Consider the following 23,212-nt stretch of genomic DNA (forward strand, 5'->3'; position numbering starts at 1 on the left):
ACAGATGAATGGAAGAGGTGTCAGTGCCCAACAGAGGGGTGCCCCCTGGGGGAGTCTACCTGGTTGTCTCGGTGAGTGGGAGGAGCTGTGGGAGGGGCCAGGGTGTCGGACGTCCTGCAACATGCACGGTGATCCCATAAAAATTTGTCCCCTGCCCACAGGATCATCCTTCCAGGCACTCTTGTAGTTGAAAAACCTGCTTATGATTGCAGGGGACTAGAACCATCCCTCTAGTTTCTTCTACATAGAAACACAATGTTTTTTTCAAGCTATCAATAGGCACCCATTTTTCAAGGAATGCCAACAACAGTGAACACTGAGGAAAGGGTAGCCTTAACTTTGCCACGAGTTGTGTAGTTTTGCTGAAGATCAGGTCATCAGTGCCAATAACCACTTGTGACATTTGAGCGGCCACCACCACCCAATCCTTCTGCACTCATGCCAGCCCCATGCACTCGGTCTCGTAGATGTGCCCAGACACCCGACCACTTGGAGTGTCCTCTAGTGTAGTTCAAGTACTTCTTCTAATCAGTACCTATTGTGTTACCATAAAATACTTTTTAAAAAAAAATTTTTAAATTTTATTTATTTATTTGACAGAGAGAGAGAGAGCAAGAGAGGGAACACAAGCAGGGGGAGTGGGAGAGGGAAAAGCAGGCTCCCTGCCGAGCAGGGAGCCTGATGTGGGGCTTAATCCCAGGACCCTGGGACCACGACCCAAGCCAAAGGCAGATGCCCAACGACTGAGCCACCCAGGTGCCCCATAAAATACTTTCATATTGAAACTAGCACAATATTGTTTACTGAAATTATATGTAGAAGTTTGCAGTCCATCTCATTTTTACATCAGGACAGTCAAGTGCTCGTTACAAAAAGAGGAAAGGGGCGTGTTAAGTGTGAGAACGCACTGGCCAGAACATTTGCCCAGCCACTAAGCTGGTAAGGACAGAGCCAGAATTTCCACCAGAACTCTCCTAGAACCAGGGTTTATAATTCTCATGCCCTGTGATGAAAAACTTACGGACTGCTCCCGTCCTTGCCTCTGCGACATTCTCTGAATTGGGAAGACATTTATGGAATATTTGTGGAGAAGCTAGGGACACAGCTGGGAACAGACGGGGCGCTCCCGTACAGGGACTGCACGGGAAAGAGCGGCTGGGAGGAGACCCAGGGGAGACCCAAGGGAGGGAGAGCTTTAAAGAAGAGAAGACCCCCTCGACGTGGCTAAGAGCTGAGCAGGATGAAGCTCAGAACTGGCCATCAGAGCATCGGAAAGAACAGACTTCCCATGAAGAGAGGACATGGTGTGAAGCAGTGCGGGCGGACGCAGCGGAAAGAGGAGAAACAGTTTGGAGAACGGCCTTCTCCAGGAGGAGAACCCAGAGTGGTGGAACCCAGAGTCTCTACAAGGTCTACGTAAATAGATGAAAGTGAGTAACTTCTCTCAATAGGGTTACGACGTCCTTTACAAGGAAGCCTGCAGAGAAGAAGGGCAGTATCGGAATAAAATGTGAAAGATCTGTACGCACATATGGGATCGGACTTGAATTTTCTTCTTATGACAAGTTTCTGACTCCTCCATAATGACTACAGTATTTACTTGAACAAACCAAAAGGCATTTGTTGTATATGACATATAGGTGGGATGTTCCTGAGAGATTTACAATCCCCCCCTAGGTAAATTCTTACACAAGCACCCTGGGAAATAAAAGCAAGACGATTGGACCGATCGACTCGGCAAGATGGCTCAAAGTAGCAGATACCGCACGACTTTGCTATTCTAGTTTTCCAGATCGCAGAACGATTTGCATCCTGCCTCTCTCCCCTTGGCAGTGATGGTCTTTCCCGAATAAGAAGCTGAATCGCTCATTTTTGATTAGCCTCCCTTTTGGCATCAGAGTGTATCCGAGATGTTAAATATGCCAGTTGAATGTCAGACCATATGTTTTTAATTTTAATGTTTAATGCCACTGCAAAGACTCTCTGCATTGTTTCTCAACAATTTTCGAGTTTAAGTTTCTTGAGCTCTTTCGCATTCCAGAGTGGAGCAAGGCTTAGGCAAGCCAGGGAGATGGGCTGGAATGATGTCAGGCACCCGGGATCTGCTGAGCTCTGGGGCAGCTGGCTTTCTCCCGGGTAACCACAGAGCATTTCGAACAAGGCCTTCTAGAAGGATTTCCTTAACCCGAAAGGAGGGTATCTGAAGCAATCCTAATCTAATCCCTTAGATCCCCATGTGGATCGTTCTGGATGCCTCTGCATGAGGAGGGCTACAAGCAATAGTGTTTCCCATGGGCAGAACTCAAATCCTTCGATGAGTCTCACATGAGAGTCCCCAAGTGTCGTCACACAGCCATTCTTACTTGAAAAGTGAATTAGTATTTGTGAGGAGTTATCTAAAAAGTAAAGATCCTTAGCATCTCAAGCTGGGATGTACTAGAAGCTGGCATCCACTGTTCCCTGTGGGTCTGGGCCCCTACTTCCCCAGCATTACTGCCCGTCACCCCCAGAACAAGCCTTGTGATAGGCACTGGAGAAACCGTGATTTGGGGAGGGGAAGTGACCTACCCAAGGACACGCCCAGCACACAGCAGAGGACAATTCAAACCTAGCCAGCTGGATTAGTGTTTTAGTTTTCTTCGGATATTTATCGAAAAGATACGTGCGCCCTTAGGTTTCCTGCAGCATTATTTACAATTACAGAGATGATGGAAGCAACTCAAGTGTCCATCGATGGGTGGAAGGGTAAAGAAGGTGTGAGATACACAACGCAGTATTACTCAGCCATCAAAAAGAAAGAAATCGTGCCATTTGCAACAACATGGATGGACCCAGAGGCTACAATGCTAAGTGAATTCAGTCAGAGAAACATGAATACCATATGATTTCACTTGTAAGTGGAATTTAAGAAACGAAACAAAGAGGGAAAAAGATAAAGAAACAGACTCTTAACTATAGAGATAAACTGGCGGTTACCGGAGGGGAAGTTGGTGGGGGATCGAGGAAATTGGTGACCGGGGTTAAGAAGTGAATTATTGGGATGCGCACTGGGCAATGTATAAAATTGTTTAATCACTATATTGTACGCCTGAAGCTAACAGAACTCTGTATGTTAGCTGCACTTCAATAAAACCAAACCAACCAATCAACCAACCAACCCAGGCTGCTGGAGCCCGCAATCTAATCTATGTGGCTGCCCTGTGGAAAATCATCTCCATTATCTTGATTTTCAGCGTCCGTAGCAGAGAATGACCTAAAAACTGTTCCCGGCCAAAACAGGAACCAAAAAATATTAGTGTAATTGAATATTAGTCTAACTTAATTCCACCAAAGCTCTGAAAGATCAGGTTGTAGTATCTGGTGATCGTTAATTAACAAATCCTATTTCTAAGTTTCAAAAAAAAAATTTTTTTTTAAAGATTTTATTTATTTATTTGAGAGAGAGACAGAGAGAGAGAGCATGAAAGGGGAGAAGGTCAGAGAGAGAAGCAGACTCCCCATGGAGCTGAGAGCCCGATGCGGGACTCGATCCCCGGACTCCAGGATCATGACCTGAGCCGAAGGCAGTCGCTCAACCAACCAAGCCACCCAGGCGCCCAAAGTTTCAAAAAAAATTTTAATGAGAGTGTTGATACATACAAAACGCATGTAAGCTGGCGGCAATAACTAAAAAGTCTGATTGTCAATACACAAAATTCAGGAGGGTGGGGACTTCATGGGGAGGCAGAGTAATGGGGTCAGGGGGCCACGGCTCCTCATAATTTACTATCCCAAATGCACCACGGAGAAAAACAAACAGAAACTAGGCTTCTAATGAAAAACTCTTCAACCTTTACTGCAAGAAAGGGGATAAATGTTTTGTGTTCTTCTTCTGTAAATCAGTTCTAGAAAATTGGAATTATTATGTACTCCTTTTTCTGCCAAGCTAGAACATAAACACCTGAAGCTTCTGGCATCTTTAATAGTGAAGGTTCTTTATTCCTTAACTCAAAAGCACTTCTGGACTGATTTATATTTGGAGACCATAACAGCAATACAAATAAAAATCAAAAAGATAAACTGAAAGTATTGCAAAAGTTAAGATAATTTTATTCCAAGTGTCTTGTCAAACAGAAAGGTAAATAGGCCATAAAATGAAGCCCTTTCTTCTCAGAGGTCCACGGGACCGTTTATGACAAATGTTCAGAACTGGACAACACAGGATCAGAAGAGGCAGTAGGATAGCTTTTCACTTCTCCAAAAACCAGGTACCACTGCCCAGGCACGTCCAGCATCTCAGGGGGCGGGCTAGTCAGGGGAGATGATGTGTGGATCTCCTTCTTGCAGAAAGCCCTGGGCTCTGGCTCAGAAGCTACCTGTTCTGCTGCTCTTCCCTGGGGAGGCAAAGTAGGAGGGAGACCCTCGTCCCACCAAAGTGGGTGGATTAGGAAGCAGGTCCAGGCGCAGGCCCCCCCACTGGCAGCGGCCTTGAACAGGGCACGGGAGGAGGGGAGCTGAGCTCCTGACGTATTTATATCTCCTGATTATATCTCCTTTTGTTTTGTTTTGATTTTTGGGGCCGGGACTCAGACCCACCTCCAAAAAAAAAATCACCGAGGGGGAAAAAATTTCACAAGTGGTATGACTTCGGGAAAGGGCCACCCTAAACAAACAACAATTTTGAGATAATTAAAGGCCTACATGTTAAGAGGCCCCATTTTATAAGCCAAAAATAGACTGTCATTCCAAAAGCAGAAGTCACGAAGGGAAAGGATGGAAAAGGAGATGGTACAATGAACACATTTAAAAGACAAGGCATGCACGGGAGAAGATACTTGGAACACAAAATGGCCAAATGTTCATTATCCAAACATAACCCCTAACACCTCACTCCTGGGTACAGACCCTCGAAGGCTTCTGCATAGAGACTTGCGCTCGTCTTGTCAGCGAGACCAACTAGAATGTTCATGGTAGCATTATCTGCAACAGAACACCAGAAGGGACTCTCGGCGCCCCTGAAGGAGCAGCGTACAAATGCACGCGGTTGTGCTTATGCTAAGGAAGGCTTCTCCACGGGTTTTTTGATCACAGTTACTCAGATGAACACAAAAATGTCCGGTCAAACAGAAATAGCCTGCCTTCTGCTTCTGGGTGGCCTGCAACTTTTTTATTCTCTGTAATTTTTTTTTTTACATTTTTTAATGTTTGAAAAAAAACAAAAGAGGAACAATAGTTCACATGCATGTGAAAATGAGGTGCAATTCAAATCAATCTATTGGAACACGGCCTCCTTCCCGTGTTTTCGGGTTTCCCTGGGGCTGCTTTTGTGTCTGAGCATCTGTACAGAGATGCTGTGACTCATGACACCTAAGAAGAAGTTTGCTGGTCCCTCTCCGAGCACAATGCAGATAGTAAGATTTATTAATGCATAAAATTTTAAAACACATAAAATGCTGCCGAGACACGCTGCGTATCTGTGGTTCCTGGATGAAGGTGCTGAGCTGTCCTGAGCCACTGCACCGAACCTAGAGAAGCCCTGGGGTGTCTTCAAGTTGGGAGGGAAGCTCGGTAACACTTGACATCTGTTCAGCCTGCAGGTTCGACCACGCCGAGGTAGTTCATGGTTTCCATTCCATCGCCCTGCAGTCCTTTCAAGGACATCATATATTTGTGAAGCCACATTTCGGGCGGTTGCTACAGTAAGAGCAAGAACGCTGTGAAAGTCAGCGGGGAACAGGCGATGATCTTCGAAGCGTCGGCCAAACCCAAGGACCGAAAAGTTTTCAGTGCCCAACGAGGACACACATCTCATTAATAAGTTATGGAGGCTATTTAAAAATGAAGTAATAGCTTTCCTTTCCATTTACGTGCATTCTTTTTTCCAGACAGCTACTAAGGGGTCAAGACATAAATATCCATGAAGTTGTTCGGACCTAACCTCCTACCGGCGTCTTAGGTATTTCTGTTGGCCTCATATACCTTAGGAAACCATTGGTGAGACATGACATGAGCAGAAAAGGTCCAGGAATCTCTGTTGTAGATCTTTTGTGGAGACCTACTTATGGAATAAATGTGTGAACCATGCCTGGAAATGATAATCCCTAAACTGTGACAGTGGCTTCTTCTAGAGAAGCAGAAAAGGGAATGAGATCAGGGAGGTATTCACAGGGACCTCAACTCTGTGTCTGATGTTTTATTTAAAAATAAAAAAACAGGGGCGCCTGGGTGGCTCAGTGGGTTAAAGCCTCTGCCTTCGGCTTAGGTCATGATTCCAGGGTCCTGGGATTGAGCCCTGCATGGGGCTCTCTGCTCGGCGGGGAGTCTCCTTCCCTTTCTCTCTCTCTGCCTGCCGCCTACTTGTGGTCTCTGTCTGTCAAATAAATAAATAAAATCTTTAAAAATAAAAAAGCAAAAACTAAAGCATACATAGCAATGTTAGGATTTTAACACAACTAGTGAGTGATGGGAATATAGGCATTTATTGTATTAGTCTGCATACTTTCCTAGATACTGTGTGCTCAGTATATTTCACCTTTTTTCCCCACTTATTTTTTTTAAGGGCAGACGATGAGCTGATGAAAGAAGGAAGGTTGACTCTATGCGGAAGCACGAGCAGGGAAAGGTGAGGGGGATAGAGACCAGCCCTGAGAGTAAGGGTGAACACGATTACGTCTCAAGGAACATTAGAGACATCAGAACTCCTGGGACAGAGAAAACCACCTTCTCTCACTGGGCTTCTGAACACTGGGCGTAAAGAACAGCGCTGGTGCCTGGGTGGCCCAGTGGTTTAAGCCGCTGCCTTCGGCTCAGGTCATGATCTCAGGGTCCTGGGATCGAGTCCCACGTCGGGCTTTCTGCACTGAAGGGAGCCTGCTTCCCTCTCACTCTCTCTGCCTGCCTCTCTGCCTACTTGTGATCTCTCTGTCAAAATTAATAAATAAAATCTTTAAAAAAAAAAAAAAAAAAAAAAAAAAGAACAGCGCTGGTGATGAGTAGTTTCCCCGAAGGTCAGCATCTCTGTACTTCATGTCCTTGATTTAATTATGAATACAATCACTGGAGAAAAAGAAATTGGAAGCATTCTAACAAAAACAGAGCCGAGGCTGAGATCTGTGTTTCTAAATAGTGTAAACAGAGTGAGGTCTGGACGAATTCCAGCTTAGAAAGCTGGGAGACCACTTGACGTCAGATTTTTTTCTTAAAGGGTAGGTGAAATTATAGGAATGTTTAGTTTGGTCTGGTTCTCTTCTACCAAAATGAAAGGATATTTAAAATTTGATGGCAATAAAAATGGAAACAGACAACGAGCCGGTGACTGGGTGAAGATGCCAGGAGGGTTTCCTGAAGCTAAGGAGTGAGATTTAAACGGTTTATAAAAGGACAGTGGAGAAGTAAGGGGAGCAGTAAGGTGTTGTGACTCAATAAGGTAAATTTTAATGTGTACTGTATTAGGGAGAAACATCTCTTAAAGTAGCAAGGAGAAAAGAAGAAGAAGGAGGGGGAGAAGGATGAGGAGGAGAAGGAGAAGAAGAAAAAAACCTGTATACTGGAATTAAAATTAAAAAAGAATGAAAACCCAAAAGTATCCCACCGCTGTTGGCATACGTTATTATAGATCGGCACAGTATAAATCATATTGGTACGATTGTAAGCTGTGGCCATCCCCTGTGGACCGGTCATCTGAAACTTGGTGTTTTTTCATGAGAGTGGAGAGGAACCAGCTAAAGAGAAACGAGAAGATCAGCGTGGGCCTAGCAGCCAACTGATTGTCGGCACGGGTTTTGGCAAGAGGGAGCCCTGACGTTGTATCCTCTGCCACTCGCTGGCTGGGTGACAGACGACGCGTGTTGTAAGCTCTCCAGGCTGTAGAACAAGGCTAACAACTGCCCCCCCACCCCTCGCCAAACCGTTTTAGGCTTCGTGAGACTGCAGAGGACAGAGCACAGGTCTGCAGCCCTGGAACCCCTCAGAGATCGGCAGCGTTCGTAATGAAAATATTACCGAAACGTTGTGTCCCCCCAGTCCTTCTCAGTTTGTCTCCGAATGACCACGGTTATTTGTTCTGATCTCGAAACCCGAATCTGGAAACGTTCAGGGCGAAGCTCAGTGCAGGACTGAACTGCAGGGCACTGGTCTGCTCACGGGTCGGTCCCCAGGCAGCCGGGGAGAACCCAGGGCGGGCCTGCGGCGTTCTCTACGGATGGCAAGGAGACGACTCAAGGTCAATTCAGGCAACGTCTTGACCAGCACTTTGGAAGAGGACACGAAGTGTCAAATCTAAGCGGAACATCAGAAGCCCCCAACGCGTCACACACGTCACTTATAAAGGAAGTCTGGTGACCTGCCACACGGCATCCTTAGGCCATGAGAAGACCCTGGGCCTTCATCATTTTTGGGATCATGGACCCCTTTGAAAAATCTAATGAGAGCCGTGGAGCCCTTCTCTTAAAACAACCAACCAACCGTATATGTCCATATATAATTCTGTATTTAATTATGGGAGGACTGGCTGGTCAGCCATCAGTTGAGAACTCCCAGCTTCAGCGTGGACCAGTGTGTGCTGAATTCCAGACTGAGGGAAAGGTATTCATTCAAAATAGGAATCAAAACCAAAGTAAGAAAACAGAAAGCAAATTTAAAAAACCAAGGATCATGTGTAAGTCTGAAATCCTTACAAATAGTTTAAAAATGAGATAATTTATTAAAGCCTAGAAACCCAATGTTGTTTTCCTTTCCTTTCTTCTTACTTTTTAAAAAATAACACATGATTCGGATTTGATGCCAAAGAAATGTTTGCTTTTACAGCAGTGAATGGAGGTTAAGTGGACTCCCACGAGAACTGTTGGCTGAAGGAGGAATAGAAATAGCTATCACGGGGACCAGAGCATTTCCCCCCAATTCTCAAGGACTATTTTGGTCTAGTCTGACAAGTTTGTGCAATTTTAGCTGACTGATCAACATGGGTATGAACTGGATGGGCCCACTTATATACAAGCTTTCTTTCTATATATAAATTATATATTTTTTATGTTTAAAGACTTACTCATTTATTCGACAAAGAGAGAGACAGAGAGAGTGAGAGAGCACAGGTGAGGAGGAGAGGGAGAAGCAGGCTTCCCACTGAGCAGGGGGCCTGACTCGGGGCTCAATCCCAGGACCCTGAGATCATGACCTGAACCAAAGGCAGAGGCTTAGCAAACTGAGCCACCCAGGTGCCCCAGATTTTCTTTTTGATAAATATATTCTAATACTGTAAATGTATTTTCTTTCCCTTTTGATTTTCTTAATATTATTATCTTCTGGGGTGCCTGGGTGGCTCAGTAGTTTCAGTGGTTGACTTTTTTTGGTTTTGGCTGAGGTCATGATCTCGGGGTCCTGGGATAAAGTCCCACGTTGGGCTCTGTGATCAGTGGGGAGCCTGCTTGAGATTCTCTCTCTCCCCCCACCCCTCCCCTGATAAAGAAACAAATCTTTAAAAAAATAAAAATACTATTTTCTTTTATCTAGCTTACTTTATTTATTTTTTTAAAGATTTTATTCATTTATTTGACAGAGATCACAAGTAGGCAGAGAGACAGGCAGAGAGAGAGGAGGAAGCAAGGCTCTCCGCCGAGCAGAGAGCCGGATTCTGGGATCAAGACCCGAGCCAAAGGCAGAGGCCTTAACCCACTGAGCCACCCAGACGCCCCTAGCTTACTTTATCTTAAGGTTACGGTATATAATATATACAACATACAAAATACGTGTTAACTGACTCTTTATGTCATTGATTGGGCTCTGACCAATCAATGGGCTGTTAGTAGTTAAGTTGTGAGGGAGTCAAAAGTTCTAGGGGGTTTTCAACTGCACGGGATGAGTCAGTGCCCCAACCACCAAACTGTTCAAGGCTCAATTGTAATTAAATAAATTTCACTCTATTTTTAGTCTAAATGGAATACTGATTCCATTATCTTGGAATAATTATTACAGAGTAGACAAAATAATTCCTTCCTTGGGTGTGTTGGGATAGAACAAAAAATTAGACTAAATATACCTCACAAAACACAGTATGGAGAAAATTCTATCTAAGAGATGCCCATCATCTCTTAAAGTTTTCGTTGGTCAATATATTTTCTCTCATAAGTGCATTGAACTTACCACTGAGGTTCTGTTTATGGGCTTATCTCCCACACCACATTATAAATTACTAGAGCTAAGAACCATGTCGTGTATCTCTAATTCCCAGCTCTCACCATGTTATTACCTGACATAACAGCAGAAGCTCAATACATGTGCACTGAAGGAAATTATTTCAAAGGACGTAAATAAATCTTCAGTTACTTCTTCTGCAAGGTATGACAAAGAACTGAAGTTCCCAGATCGTTTGCTCATTTTCAGTTTGACCCAGAAATTCTGTCAGAGTGCTCTTTTTCTGTAAATTACCCTTTCAAATCCTTTGCCCATTTTTCTATTGGATTACTTGTCTTAAAAAAAAAAAAAAATCAATCCATAATCCTTGGTGGTTTGTATATATTTCAAATGTTAGTCATTTGTCTATTACCTCTGCAAAGATTTCTCCCACTCTTGTCACTTGTTTTTTACATCCTGTATATTTTATCATACAGAATTTATTTTGTAACGTAACCCAAATGATCAATCTTCTTTTGGATTTGGGCGTTTTATGTCTTAAGAGGTACACACTTCTATAAACAATGACTTTTCTAAGGACATAAATTGTCTCACAGGCTTCAGAAAAACCTCTATTTACTGCTCTCTACTTAATTTCTGTGGGAGAATGTTAAAATGGGGGCTCTTTTGGTTTCACTTTTGTCTGAAGCCCCCAAAACAGTGTCAATTGCTCTCATGTTCAAGGAGGAAGCTAAACCTAGTAGCATTTGCAAAAACATTTTTTGAAAATAGATTCTGTAGCTTTTAGCCCAAGAGCTACCTTGAATTTTCAATGGGTTGATCAAGTTAGAAACCAGGAAAGGATTTCTTCAAAGAACGTCATCAGTGTGCAGAAGCCCGCTGCCCACATCCCAGCAGAAAGGATAGAGAGCTAGCGAGGGAGGCTTTACATGCACAGCTGGAGGCCCCTCTAAGGCAGGGACACTGGTGGCTTGGGGGTGGCTGAAGAGAAATAGCTCCTGCAGTGGGACAGAGACTCAGGTGAGAGTCGTAACTGCATCCCCGCCAACGGTAAGGTCACAGGTCGAAGGTCTGTGGTGTCTGGAGATCAGGCACTAGATGAGCAGCAGGACGGTCTCATACCACCCAGAGGGTTTCTGCCAGCAGTGTGCGTCTCTGCTGGAAGAGGCTGGACAGGTACCATCGAATGTGAAATCTTCAACCCTAGAGGGGCCAGAAGCAGACCAAGTGCACAGTGATGGGGGACAGAGAAGACGCCACCGTTCCCTTCCCCTTATTAGCCAAACACAGGCCCAAGATGGGAGAGACTTAAATTGGAATGGAATTTGGAGTTATTTCTATGTAAGACTGCATCCACATTTTTTATTAGAATGAGACTATTTTTTTTTTTAAGATTTTTATTTATTTGACACAGAGCAAGAAAGTACACAAATAAAGGGAGAAGCAGAGGGAGAGGGGGAAGCAGTCTCCCCACTGAGCAAGAAGCCTGATGTGGGACTCGATTCCAGGACCCTGGGATCATGCCCTGAGCCAAAGGCAGATACTTAGCCAACCAAGCCCCCCAGGCGCCCCAGAATGAGACTATTCTTATGACAGAAAGTGATTAGAGAAATTTAAAAAAATTCTTAGAGGAACCATACATTAATTGAAATTTCATCCAATGCAGCCCACAGATCAGGCTTGACCAGACAAGCTGGGGTAGGAGCCCTGTCTCCCCACCATGCCCAGCTCCCACAGTTCAGGACCTTGGCTTGCTTCCCACATTCCAGTGCAGCCATGGCATTAGGGTACCACCGTCGTGAGAGTTTAACACTGTAGATCTTGAGTCTATATGTATTTTGCAAGTCACTGCTATCACACAGTTACGCAAAATGAAGCGTGATCTTTATGCATTAAAACTAACATAAAATGAGTTATTTGAGTACCACATTCACAGCAGCATCATTCACCAGAGCCAGCAGGTGAAAGCAACCCGCGTGTTCGCAGACAGACGAGTGGGTAAACAGAACGCGGCATACATAAGCTGGAGCGTGCTTCGGCTTGAAAAGCACGGAAATCTGAACAGATGATCCACCACGGTGAACTCTGAGGACATTATGCTACGTGAAATAAGCCAGTCATACGAGGGCACCAGTCCAGAGATAGGAAGCAGAAGGCTGGTTGCCAGGGGCTGGGGGAGTGGGGAGTTATTGTCTAATGGGTGCAGAGTTTCAGTTCTGTGAGATGAAGAGAGTCCCAGAGATGGATGGCGGCGATGGTTGCGCAGTAATGCTGAAGTATCTGACTACTGAATGGTGCGCTTAAACATGGTTAAAGCCGCCAATTTCGTTAGAAGGATTCTACCACAGTTAAAAATAAAATCATCATCATAAACAAAACAAAAACAAAAACAAACAAAAAACTCTACCCCTAAATTCTAAATGGAGAAGTAGAAATTTAACTTTTATTAATCATGGATCAGCGATGGGGAGAGTAATGACGGGGAGTGGCTGAGAACTGTCCCCTAGTCTCACCACGTGTCAGGTCTTAACAAGCAGTCTCATTCAAACCTCTTTTCAAACCTACGACGCGAGCCCTGTTTAAAGCCCCATTCTACAGATAAGGAAACCAAGGCTAAGAAGTTACCTAACGTTGCACAGCGTGAAAGGAGTGGAGCCTGTTACTCTGACTCTAGAGCTAACGCTCTAAGCCATCTGGCAGTGGACAGATTTCCGTCACTGAACTCTCCCCGACCTACAGCCTCTCAGACTACAGGAGGTCATAGAAATCATTAGCAAAATCCCTGCCATTTGGCTGGTTCGCCATGGTTCACACAGCAATGTCTCACTTGAAACTACTCATTAAAATATCGCAGTTATGAAGAGAGGAAACTGAACCCTGGAGAAGCTGAGTAACTTGCCCCGTCACACTCCCAGTTCGGGTCATGATCCCACAGCTTCTATCTCACGGTCACATGCAATTCCTCATTTCTCCTTTTTCACCTGAGAATGTCCACAAGAGACACTCCCTGAGAGGCTAATGGATATCCCAAGGTCACATGTTTTGCGTGCATGATGAGCACGTATCTTTAACGACGCTTTGCCACAATCACATGTACTCTGTAAATACATATGGACAAAGTAAGGATTCGTACAGGAGCAAAGAGCTCCGTCAGCACAAAACAGAGTGCTTTCTTCTAGAGGCTCTTTGATTTGTGGAGTTGCTGCATGAGAACCCCCCTTCACATAAGCACCCAACTTTTCAGGGCCTGCCCTTCCCAGACTCCCAGTCCGTTAGCCCCACAATTATGCTGTGATCAACTGAGCAAATCCATTTCCGCGGCACGTCCAGCCACTCTGAGTGGATTCGGTACCAGAGCGGCCAAGTACACAAGACCTATACGATACGGACCTTGAGAAATGAACTATATAAATTCCCACTGGGTCCTGCCTGCATGTCCATAGGGCATTCTTAAATAAATTCTCCTTAACCCCGAACGAGCTTTAGAATGGCTGAGCATAAAAGTGCAGTGCTAAGTTCTTTAGCCCGGTAGAATTTTTTCTAGTAAAACAACTCACTTCGAGTTGGATACAAGGCTGATGATTAGTGTGAAAGCTAGACTTGAGGATCCCAGGCACAAATGTGGTGAGCGGAAATTACCCGTGGCACATGAACGTCTGCCAGTGCAATCTGTCTGACGTCAAATGATGCTGTTATTCCAAGACTCCCTACTATCTGTTTGCCCTTTGTCGCCCTCACGGGTGGGATAGGGGCTAGCACTGAGAGAGCAAACGCTGGCAGCTGCCCCCTCTCCCTGACTGGAAGTGTCCATCGAAAACGGAAGAGAAGAAGGTACCATGAAGTACACCTTGACCGCAGCACAAAGTCGGAAGTCCTGTCAATTAAAATTTCCAAGTCCAACAGTTGGGAATGTCCCCTCCATTCGACATGAAAACATACTCTGATTTGAGAAAGAGCAAACTGATTTCTACTGCTAATAACAGCTAATAGTTAACGAGCACTTCTTCTGTTAGTTATGTACAGCATTAGGCAGTCCGCTCCATGAAGGCAGGGTCTAGGTCTGTTCTCCTCACCGGGTTATTTCCAGCTCTGAGGAGTATGCCTTGTGTGTAGTAGTTTCTCAATAAATACTAGCTCAGTCAATAAATACTCTCATTTGGTTTTCACAATAACTACAAGGTTGGATACAATATTGTCATCACGATTTTATAGATGGGAAGACTGAGGCTCAGAGGTCATTCAAATATGTCCAAAATCATTCTAGCAGCAAGTGTCCGAGCTCAGATTCAAACCCATGAGTACCTGACATCAGAATGTACGGCTTGAACACATCACTTCACAAGTATAGACCAGACCATAGGGCTTTTCCAATATTGAGACCATCTATGAAAGGTGGGTGTAAAAGAATGTATTTCAAATCAGAACGCATAGCACTCCTGTTCACTCATCAGCGTTTAGATTTCGTCCATATTCTACAACTAAATTTAACAGAAATGACTTACCTACAAATCCTTCTTGACCAACCAGTTTCAGGGCGATTTTATCAGCCAACACTGAAGAGTTGCCATGGGCGATGTTAGCAAAGGGGCCGGCGTGCACAAATACAGGTGTCCCCTACAGAAATTCAAGAACAAATCAAAACCCTCAGAGACAAAGGGAGGGATGAACTAAGATGGTGAGTCTTGGTATTGAAAGACTCACTGAACCCGTTCTGTTTTTATTAATACCGCATATTCAGTGTGCAAATCCTCTCAAAGAAAAAGAAACACCTTGACTCTCTTAAAGGACCAAATTCCTGGTATATTCTACAACAGTGTCATTCCACATTAAATGCTGAACTAGGGAGAAAAACCTATAAGGATTGCTTATTCCCTAGGATTGTTTTGGTAAAGCACTCATTAACTGCCTCACTAACTATTAAGTAAACTATTTAACTCCATAGTATTTTCAATTTATATATATTAATATATTAGAAGATTTTATTTATTCGACAGAAAGAGAGAGAAAGAGCATAAACAGGGAGCAGCAGGCAGAGGGAGAGGAAGAAGCAGACTCACCACTGAGTAGGGAGCCCGATGTGGGGTTCGATCCCAGGACCCTGAGATCATGACCTGAGCTGAAGGCAGACGCTTAACCGACTGAGCCACCCAGGTGCCCCAAATTATATATATATATATATTTTATTTTCATTTATTTTTATTTTTTTAAAAGATTTTATTTATTTATTTGATAGACAGAGGTCACAAGTAGGCAGAGAGGCAGGCAGAGATAGAGGAGGAAGCAGGCTCCCCGCTGAGCAGAGAGCCCAATGCAGGGCTCGATCCCAGGACCCCAAGATCATGACCTGAGCCGATAGCAGAGGCTTTAACCCACTGAGCCACCCAGATGCCCCATATATATTTTTTAAAAGAATAGAATTAAACCCGATGGTCTAAGAGGCTTATTGAAATGCATTTTTTGCTCCACTGAGAAATCAATCACTTCAAGAAAAATCTAAAGAAAGCAAATAAAAATCAATACAATTAATGAACCGTGTAGTACGGCAGGACAACCACATAAGGTTTATGTTCATGATAGCCCGTTTTTATATCTATAATAATAAACTTTGTTCTTCTGATTTTTACAAATTCTGTTTTAAGCCTTTCTCATTGTTTAACTGGCTTACATGTTAAAAATCTGGTCAGTACTGAGACAATAAAAGCAAAGCAAATTTTCACTCTTGGTAAAATGCTAGAGTAATTCTTACTAAAAAAGGCAAAAATCAACAACAACAACAACAACAACAACAATAAACCAAACTGACTCTGATAAAAGGGAATTATCAAAACTTTGAGATTTAATTCTTAAAGAAAATCTGTCACTATTGCATTTTAAATGCCATTTCTATAATTCTCCTTTATCAGTGAGAACAGACTGTGGCCCTATCTGAAGGAATTAATCCCCATGCATTGCAGTGCTAGGGTTTGAGCCCAAGCCCAGCCGGGGCTGCTGGGGTCTGTCTGTGAGGCCTTGGCTGCACCTGTGAAAACAGACGTTGTCCTCTGACTGACGGGGGGAGGCAGCGAGTGATGGAGGGGGGAGGCTGGGAGCCACGGAAAATTCCCATGAACCACGATGGGCTGCTAGCTGAATATATTTCAAAGACGAGAGAGCTGAACAAAAGCAGGAAGAAAGGCAGTGAGAGAAAAATCTTCTTTGAGAATGAGAAAGAGTTTATCAAAGCCATTCTGTGAGTTCTCTCTTTACTTTTATCCCAGAGTCCCCAGGAGGGACAATGACAGGGTCCTGATGAGGTCACACAAACATCTGGGGAAATAAAGCTGGCAACAGAAAATCCAAACGTAGGGTAGGGACGGAGGGATAGTTTCATGCATGTGTCTAGTGTCTAGACCAGTGTGCCTATCTTTAGCTTCTCACTTCTGCCCAGATAAACCTTTCAAATGCTCTGAAGAAAACACTGCTTAGAGGATCTTCAAGTGTCCATTACCTCTTCCCCTTGCAGTCTGGACTGTGGCTGCCTGTGGTACGCCAGTGGGGCCGGGGACAGTGTCGGGAGGACAAGGTCCCAGGCTCCCACCCTGGGTCTCCCACTGCAGCAGTCACCAAACACTGGTCTCTGGCGGGGGACGGGTGACAGGGTGGGCTGGATCGCCACAAACCCTTCACTCTTCCCGAGACAACCACTCCCTGAGATAACCACTCCCGAGATAAGCACTCTGCCTTAGACTCTCCTACACAGAGACACACAGCTCATATGTTCAGCCAATATTTATGGCTATGATACAGTACACAGAGTTAAGTCCTTAGTTTAAAAACTATGACGGGGCATCTCGGAGGCTCAGTGGACTGAGCGGCCAACTCTAGGTTTCGACTCAGATCATGATGTCAGGGTCCTGAGATCGAGCCCCCTGTCGGGCTCTGTGCTGAGGGAGGAGTCCGCTGGAGGTTCTCTCTCCCTCTCCCTGTGCTCCTCCCCTGCTGTTTGCACTCCTGCAGGTGCTCTCTAAAATAAATAAATACAATCTTAAAAAAAAAAAAAAAATCTTTCCAGGAGACTAGCGTGCAGCCAGAACTGAGAACTACTAGTCTCCCGGCAGCCATGGCAGGATAACAAGCCATGTAGTAAAACTAATAGGTATTCATTAATCATTCAACAAACGTTTGCTGAGCACCTAATATGTGCAAGGCAGTTTCTCAGAGGCATGATCTGGTGGTGAGCTCGGTGGGATGGGCCCTGCTCCCATCCCAGTGGACGGATGGACAAGGAAGTAGGGAACTTTTGGATGACACTACGTGCCATACCAGAATGACAAGACAGTGACTGGGGCTGTGTTGAACTGTGGCGGGGAAAGGCCTCTCCAGGGTGCTGATATCTAAAGGACACAAGTCCTAACGGACAGGAAGGAGACAGACACGTGAAATCAGTGAAATCAGGAGGAACGTCCCAGGCAGGAAGAGGATGAGGAAAGAGGCAGGGAAGGGCCAGGTCCCGCAGGATTTCTAGCCGGAACGAGGACCAGGGCAAACCACCCAAGAGCTCTAAGCAGGAGGCCAACAGGAGCGATTCAGTTTCCGAGCTCCCGGGCAGCTGAGCAGAGGATTGGAGGAAAGAGTGTTAACAGCAGCCTCGGTGGCAGGGCGGGAGGGCACTCTGGAGGCCAGGGCGGGGAGAGAAGTGGATGGGTCGGAGACGGGTCAGGGAGGGAGGCTCTGCAGAGATGGAGACAGGCGGGGGAGAGGGAACCAGGCTCCGGGACGACTCCTAGGATTTTGGCTGGAACCGCTGACTGGGTTTGAAATCAAAGACCCTATTTTGTAATCAAGTTTGGTATGCAATGGCTCTCAGCAAGTACACCCAGAACTCTGAAATTCTGAGGTCAGGAGATTCAGAACAAGAGTTTGGGGGTCATGGGGCACCTGGGTGGCTCCATGAGTTAAGGGTCTGCCTTCAGCTCAGGTCATGATTCCAGGGTCCTGGGATCGAGCCCTACATCAGGCTCCCTGCTCCGCGGGGAGCCTGCTCCTCCCTCTCCGTCCGCGCTTCCCATGCTTGTGCTCTGTCAAATAAATAAATAAAATCTTTAAAGAAAAAAAGAGTTCGGGGTCAGCCCATGGCTGATGGGGTGGGAGGGAAGTATGGCTGGAGAAGTGAGGGCTCAGACCCTCTCACATTTAGAAGCTGAGTCAAGACCAGGCCAGCAAAGGAGACAGGGAGGGGGAGGGAAGACAGTGGGAGGCCCAGAGCCACGAGGTATCCCAGAAGCCAGAAGAACCAAGTGCTCCAGACGGAAGAAACATCATTTGGGTCAGACCTTGTGAAGAGACCACACAGAGAAGGACAGAAAAAGGAAGAATTGGTAGCACAGAGGGACAGGTGACCTTGACAGGAGCATCCAGGAGAGGGGGAAGCTTGGGTCAGGCTGAAGTTCCTGGGGAGAGCCAGGGGACAAGGCGGAGACCCTGGCCACAGACATTAATGTCTGACCGTGACAGAGCAGAGAATGGAGCAGCAGCTCAGCTGTGTGGGGACACTGGACGCTGGCAGGTTTTGGGGACTGTTTTGTTTTCAGACGACCACTACCAGAGCATGCTTGCGTGCCACTGGAATGCCGGGAGAGAGGAAGGGGCTCACCTGCGGGAGGGAGAGGCCCCGTGAGAAGGTGCTTGCGTTCTCCCCTCCCCCGCTCAGCTCCGCACCCTCACCTGGGACCTTCCAGCTCTGGCTGGTTCCGCCATTTCTGTCACGTTGCCTAGCGTCTGGACTCTTGCTCTCTGCTGGAGCCTTCTGACCGGAGAGCTCATCCCTGCCCACAGGCCTTTGCGCCACATGTCATCCTCCGCCCAGAAAGTTCTTCCCCATCTCCTGGTCCGTTCACGTCGGTGGTCATCAGACACCACCCACCTCGCTCTCTGTTCTCTCGTTCCCTCCTGATTTCTTTTTTCCTTTTTTTAAATATTTTATTTATTTATTTGACAGAGAAAGACACAGCGAGAGAGGAACACAAGCAAGGGGATGGGAGAGGGAGAAGCAGGCTTCCCGCCAAGCAGGGAGCCCAAAATGGAGCTCGAGCCCAGGACGCTGGAACCATGACCCGAGCTGTAGGCAGAGACCCAACCCACTGAGCCACCCAGGTGCCCCCCACTCCTGTTTTTCTAATTCAGTCCTTGCCATCAGCTGACATGCTACGTATGGACTCATTTCTCTATCGTCTGTCATCCCCCCCCCCCCCGATAAAGGACAAGCTCCAAGAGAGCGGGACTTGCTGTCCTAAGCTCCTACTGCAAGGCCTGCCCACATGATGGGCTCCGTGAACACTGAATCTTCACGATAACCCTGCTCTGTTACTATCATCATTTTACCTGGGAAAACAGAGGCTGAGATTAGTAAATACTTGGCCGAGGCCACGGCCAGTAAATGGAGGTTGCACCCAAACTGAGCTTTCTCTCGGCTCAATGAATGAACGGATGGAGACTCTGCTCGCCTTCCTCCAACCTCCTTGTCCCCTGGGCAGGAGCAGGTTAATCTTACGAAAGGTGGCGTCAGCATGCTTTTTGGGAAACCTTTCTCAGCATGTGCTCTGTATTTTGCTTTGGAAAAACAAACCAAAGAACCCTATAATGATGATGAGAAGCTAAGTCCAAAAGAGGCAAAACAGAAAAAACATCCCATAAATATGGCACATAACTCACCGACGTATTTGATACGGAGTTTTTACGTTTCTACGCATTACCCAAGGAAAAGAATCCTTACATACACTTCTAACTTTTTTCGGATGACCCGGGACTTACTCGGATGCTCCCTGGGGCTCACATGGGCTGGGGACACTCACGGTGTGCGGGGACGCACACCCGATCGGATAAACGCAAACTCTGCCAACAGTTTCCGTAGCGAGAAAGTCACTCACCTCTAGGGTCTGCATCAGATTCGGTTTTATCGCATCTTTCATCAAAACCGTCAAGGCACCTGTGACTCCCTAAAGGAGAGAAAAGAGGAACCGGCTTTAGACTGTTGACAAAAGGTCATCCGTGCCAAGATGACTCTCGTGGCCGTTTCCGGGCAGCCGGCCTCGTAGGTGGGCGTTCCCACAGGCGCGGGTGCTCCTGTCCGAGCCGCAGGGGACACGGCGCGGCTGGCTGGACCCTTCTCGCCCCCACCAGAGTGGATGTCAACCATTCCGAGACATGAAACGATGGGCAAGTGGCAGTCCTCGCCTTTTTTGAAAAAACCTTCCTCGGTGGTGTTTACGAGGCTTGCCCTAAAGCAGACCTTTCGGTCTGCCGTCCGGGGTCTTCTGGCAATTACGCACATTATTTTTTCATTACTGAAGATCATACCTTTGCTTGAAGAAATCCGGTAATGTATGAAAATCAGGCTGTTGACCGAGCGGGAAATGGAGAGGGATAAAGGGAAGTGTCTTAAAAAGCACCCATGTTTCCAAAAGCGACGAAGAAGCCACTGGTTTCCCAGTGCCTCACCCCACAATCTAGAAGGCCCTCAGAAAACGGCCACATTGGAAAAGCTTCTCATTTTCCGTCTCTCATGCTGCCGGAATGGCTGGAACGGAGCTGATGCCCCCCGCACGCAAAACACGGCTGCCTCCTCCCAAGCCTGCAAAGCTCTGGGTGGGACTCCCGCCGCGCCCCTGTTCCCCATTTCTGGAAAAGACAGACGGAAGAAGAAAGAAACAGGAAAGAAATCTGAGAACTGATGGAACAAGCAGGCCAAAGAAGGCCACAGGGAAGCTGCAGAGAAACAAAACCAACAGAACAAAGCCCTTTCACCTTTCTACAGACGCCGGCCAAGTGCCTTGGAAACACTGCGCCGTAAGGCAGCAATGTGTGTAAACACCGTGGGAACATCGCCTTGGAAAGATAAACGTGGCACGTCACAGATCTCAACACATCAGGGGGCAGAATCTTGAGGGTCTAAGGTTTACAGGAAAATCCAATTTATTTTCTGCTTTACTGTACAAGATAGATGTTATACAAAATGCCACCAACCTATGATAAACAATATTAAGATGTTTTACTGTGAGAGTCGCTGGCCAGGAAGGGCTCAAAGGAATTAGTTCTTTTCTTTACACAGAGCAGAGAGAAAAACAGCAGTCTGCTGAGCTTTCTGGATGCTGCGTTTGCTTACACTTGCTGGTATAAGCAAGGAACAAGAGGAGGAAGGAAGGTGGACATTTCGGTTCGACTGTCTCAGGTAGCACACACCTGCTGATTTTCCTGAGACATCTCTTATCTTTTGTTGCTCCAACACACTGACTGTCCTCAAGCCCAAGCAGAGAGAGCAGCTCTGGGGCTGTCATGGTCACTATGAACTCAGCACCTGTTCCATGTCCCGTGTCCAGGGGGAGAGAGTTTGGACACATTCTTCCAGAGGATGCCGGGAGTCGATCACCTTATGAGAAACGTTGAGAAGCCATCTACTCGAACTCTCGTGGCAGGACCTAAGTCCTTTTGGCCAAATCAGAGTATATAAAAAATTATAAAGGAGTGAAATGAAAAGACGGAAGCTCTTAAAATCTTCCTTTAAAGACCAGCTATTTATAGTTCCAGCTGGTAGGAATCATAATTGGAAGAAGTTAGGCACTTTTTGTAAAAAAGAAACACAAAAGATGACTAAAGAGAGTAAACTTGGTTCAGAGCTAAGGTTTTTGTCATACACATGTGAAAATAAATGTAGGGAAATCATGCTGAAGATTAAGTTTCAAATTATTTTGAAATAATATTTCAATACGTATTTTGGATACATACTGATAACCAAGATTAAGGGGATACAGGGAAATATATCGATACAGAAACCATAATACGTTAGTTTATGCAGACATGTCACCATGTCTGTGGTTTGTAAAAACCCGTACCTTTAACAGCAACCTGGATTTGGGTTTTCTCATTAAGCTTTACACGAAGCATCCTAGGGGCTGCTAACAAAAATATTTAATTTTGTACACAAGACCTACGAGACGAGTCAGTAAGATTCGTCTCTTCAAAAGCAGCCAAAAAGTGATGAAGACACTCTGGCAAAGGGGTCCAATTACACCCTAAGCCCTCGGAATTAAAATATTAATTTGTCTTTTTCCTTCCAACCATCAGCGTGCATTTGAGCTGCCGTCACGGTACGTGACCTGTATGTGGGAAAGTTAGCTGAAATTTAGGGTGCTCGATGGCTTTCCTGATGCCTCCGTCCCACCTACACTCAAGCACATGAAACAGCTATACCAACGGGGTTTAAGGTAACAGCAAAGATGGTGATTACGAAGAGGGAAAACGATGGGCTTGCCAAGTTAGAATGCGCACTACAAAGGCAGTGACACGCCAGGGTACCCAGAAAGCTAACGGGAGGCACCGTTGCACTCAGATGGGAGCTAGATGCTAAGAAGGATTAAGGGGAACGTGACACCCAAATATAAAGAAAGCATAGAATTAAACAAGCCATGGCCAATCTGCACTCTACGCTCCCTTTCATGAAGGTGAAGTCACTTTCTTCTTATTCCTTTGAAAGGCGATTTTCCTATCAGCCTTTATGAAAAAGCCATGAACTACCAGGAGGTCGCCCTGTCCGGGGCAGAGAGCAGAGATCGGGGCTGCCAAGAGTCCCGAACCGCTTAGAAAATACATGTCACGTGCTGTGGTTGCAGCCAGGGACGAGCACATCGCAGACACTGTAAGACAAACAGGCTTGGGAAGGGAAAACGTGAGCGTAGACATGGTCTGGGATGTCTGTGACACACGCTGGTAAGAAGATGACCTCCATTCTCCTGAACACGGGCCAGGGACCCGGCGAGCTCTCTAGAGCTCCTGGAATGGACACACTCACCAAATCTTCCGCTGTCACGGGCTGCCCACTTTTGTCACTGGCCACCACCATTCTTCCCAGTCGCTCCTTCATGTCAGCCAGGCTGTCGGTCAAGGCCAGCACGGCCATGATCTCGCTGGCCACCGCGATGTCAAACTGTGCCTGAAAAGCAAAGGCAGAAGGAGGACTGGTCTGTGGTGGTGCCTCGTCTGGACGGCCATTTGCACCAGGAGCCGTACTTCAGCGATCAAGTTCCCGAAGGCCCGGGGGTCTAGCCTCAGGGTGCCGACCTCACACCCTCAA

The 23,212-nt window shown here is 46.1% G+C and overlaps 1 protein-coding gene across 1 annotated transcript in view; it reads right to left on the minus strand.

Moving 5' to 3' along the window:
* MTHFD1L (methylenetetrahydrofolate dehydrogenase (NADP+ dependent) 1 like) overlaps nucleotides 1-23,212 on the minus strand; it is a 183,060-nt gene that overhangs the window by 90,660 nt on the left and 69,188 nt on the right. The window contains exons 18-20 of the mRNA XM_046004918.1: nucleotides 22,931-23,071; nucleotides 20,013-20,081; nucleotides 14,610-14,721 (exon numbers count right to left, since the gene is read on the minus strand). Coding sequence (XP_045860874.1) covers nucleotides 14,610-14,721; nucleotides 20,013-20,081; nucleotides 22,931-23,071 — 322 coding nt within the window. The remainder of the gene's footprint in view (nucleotides 1-14,609; nucleotides 14,722-20,012; nucleotides 20,082-22,930; nucleotides 23,072-23,212) is intronic.

Source organism: Meles meles, chromosome 5 (genome assembly GCF_922984935.1).
Source record: "Meles meles chromosome 5, mMelMel3.1 paternal haplotype, whole genome shotgun sequence".
In the NCBI taxonomy this organism is placed as follows: domain Eukaryota; kingdom Metazoa; phylum Chordata; class Mammalia; order Carnivora; family Mustelidae; genus Meles; species Meles meles.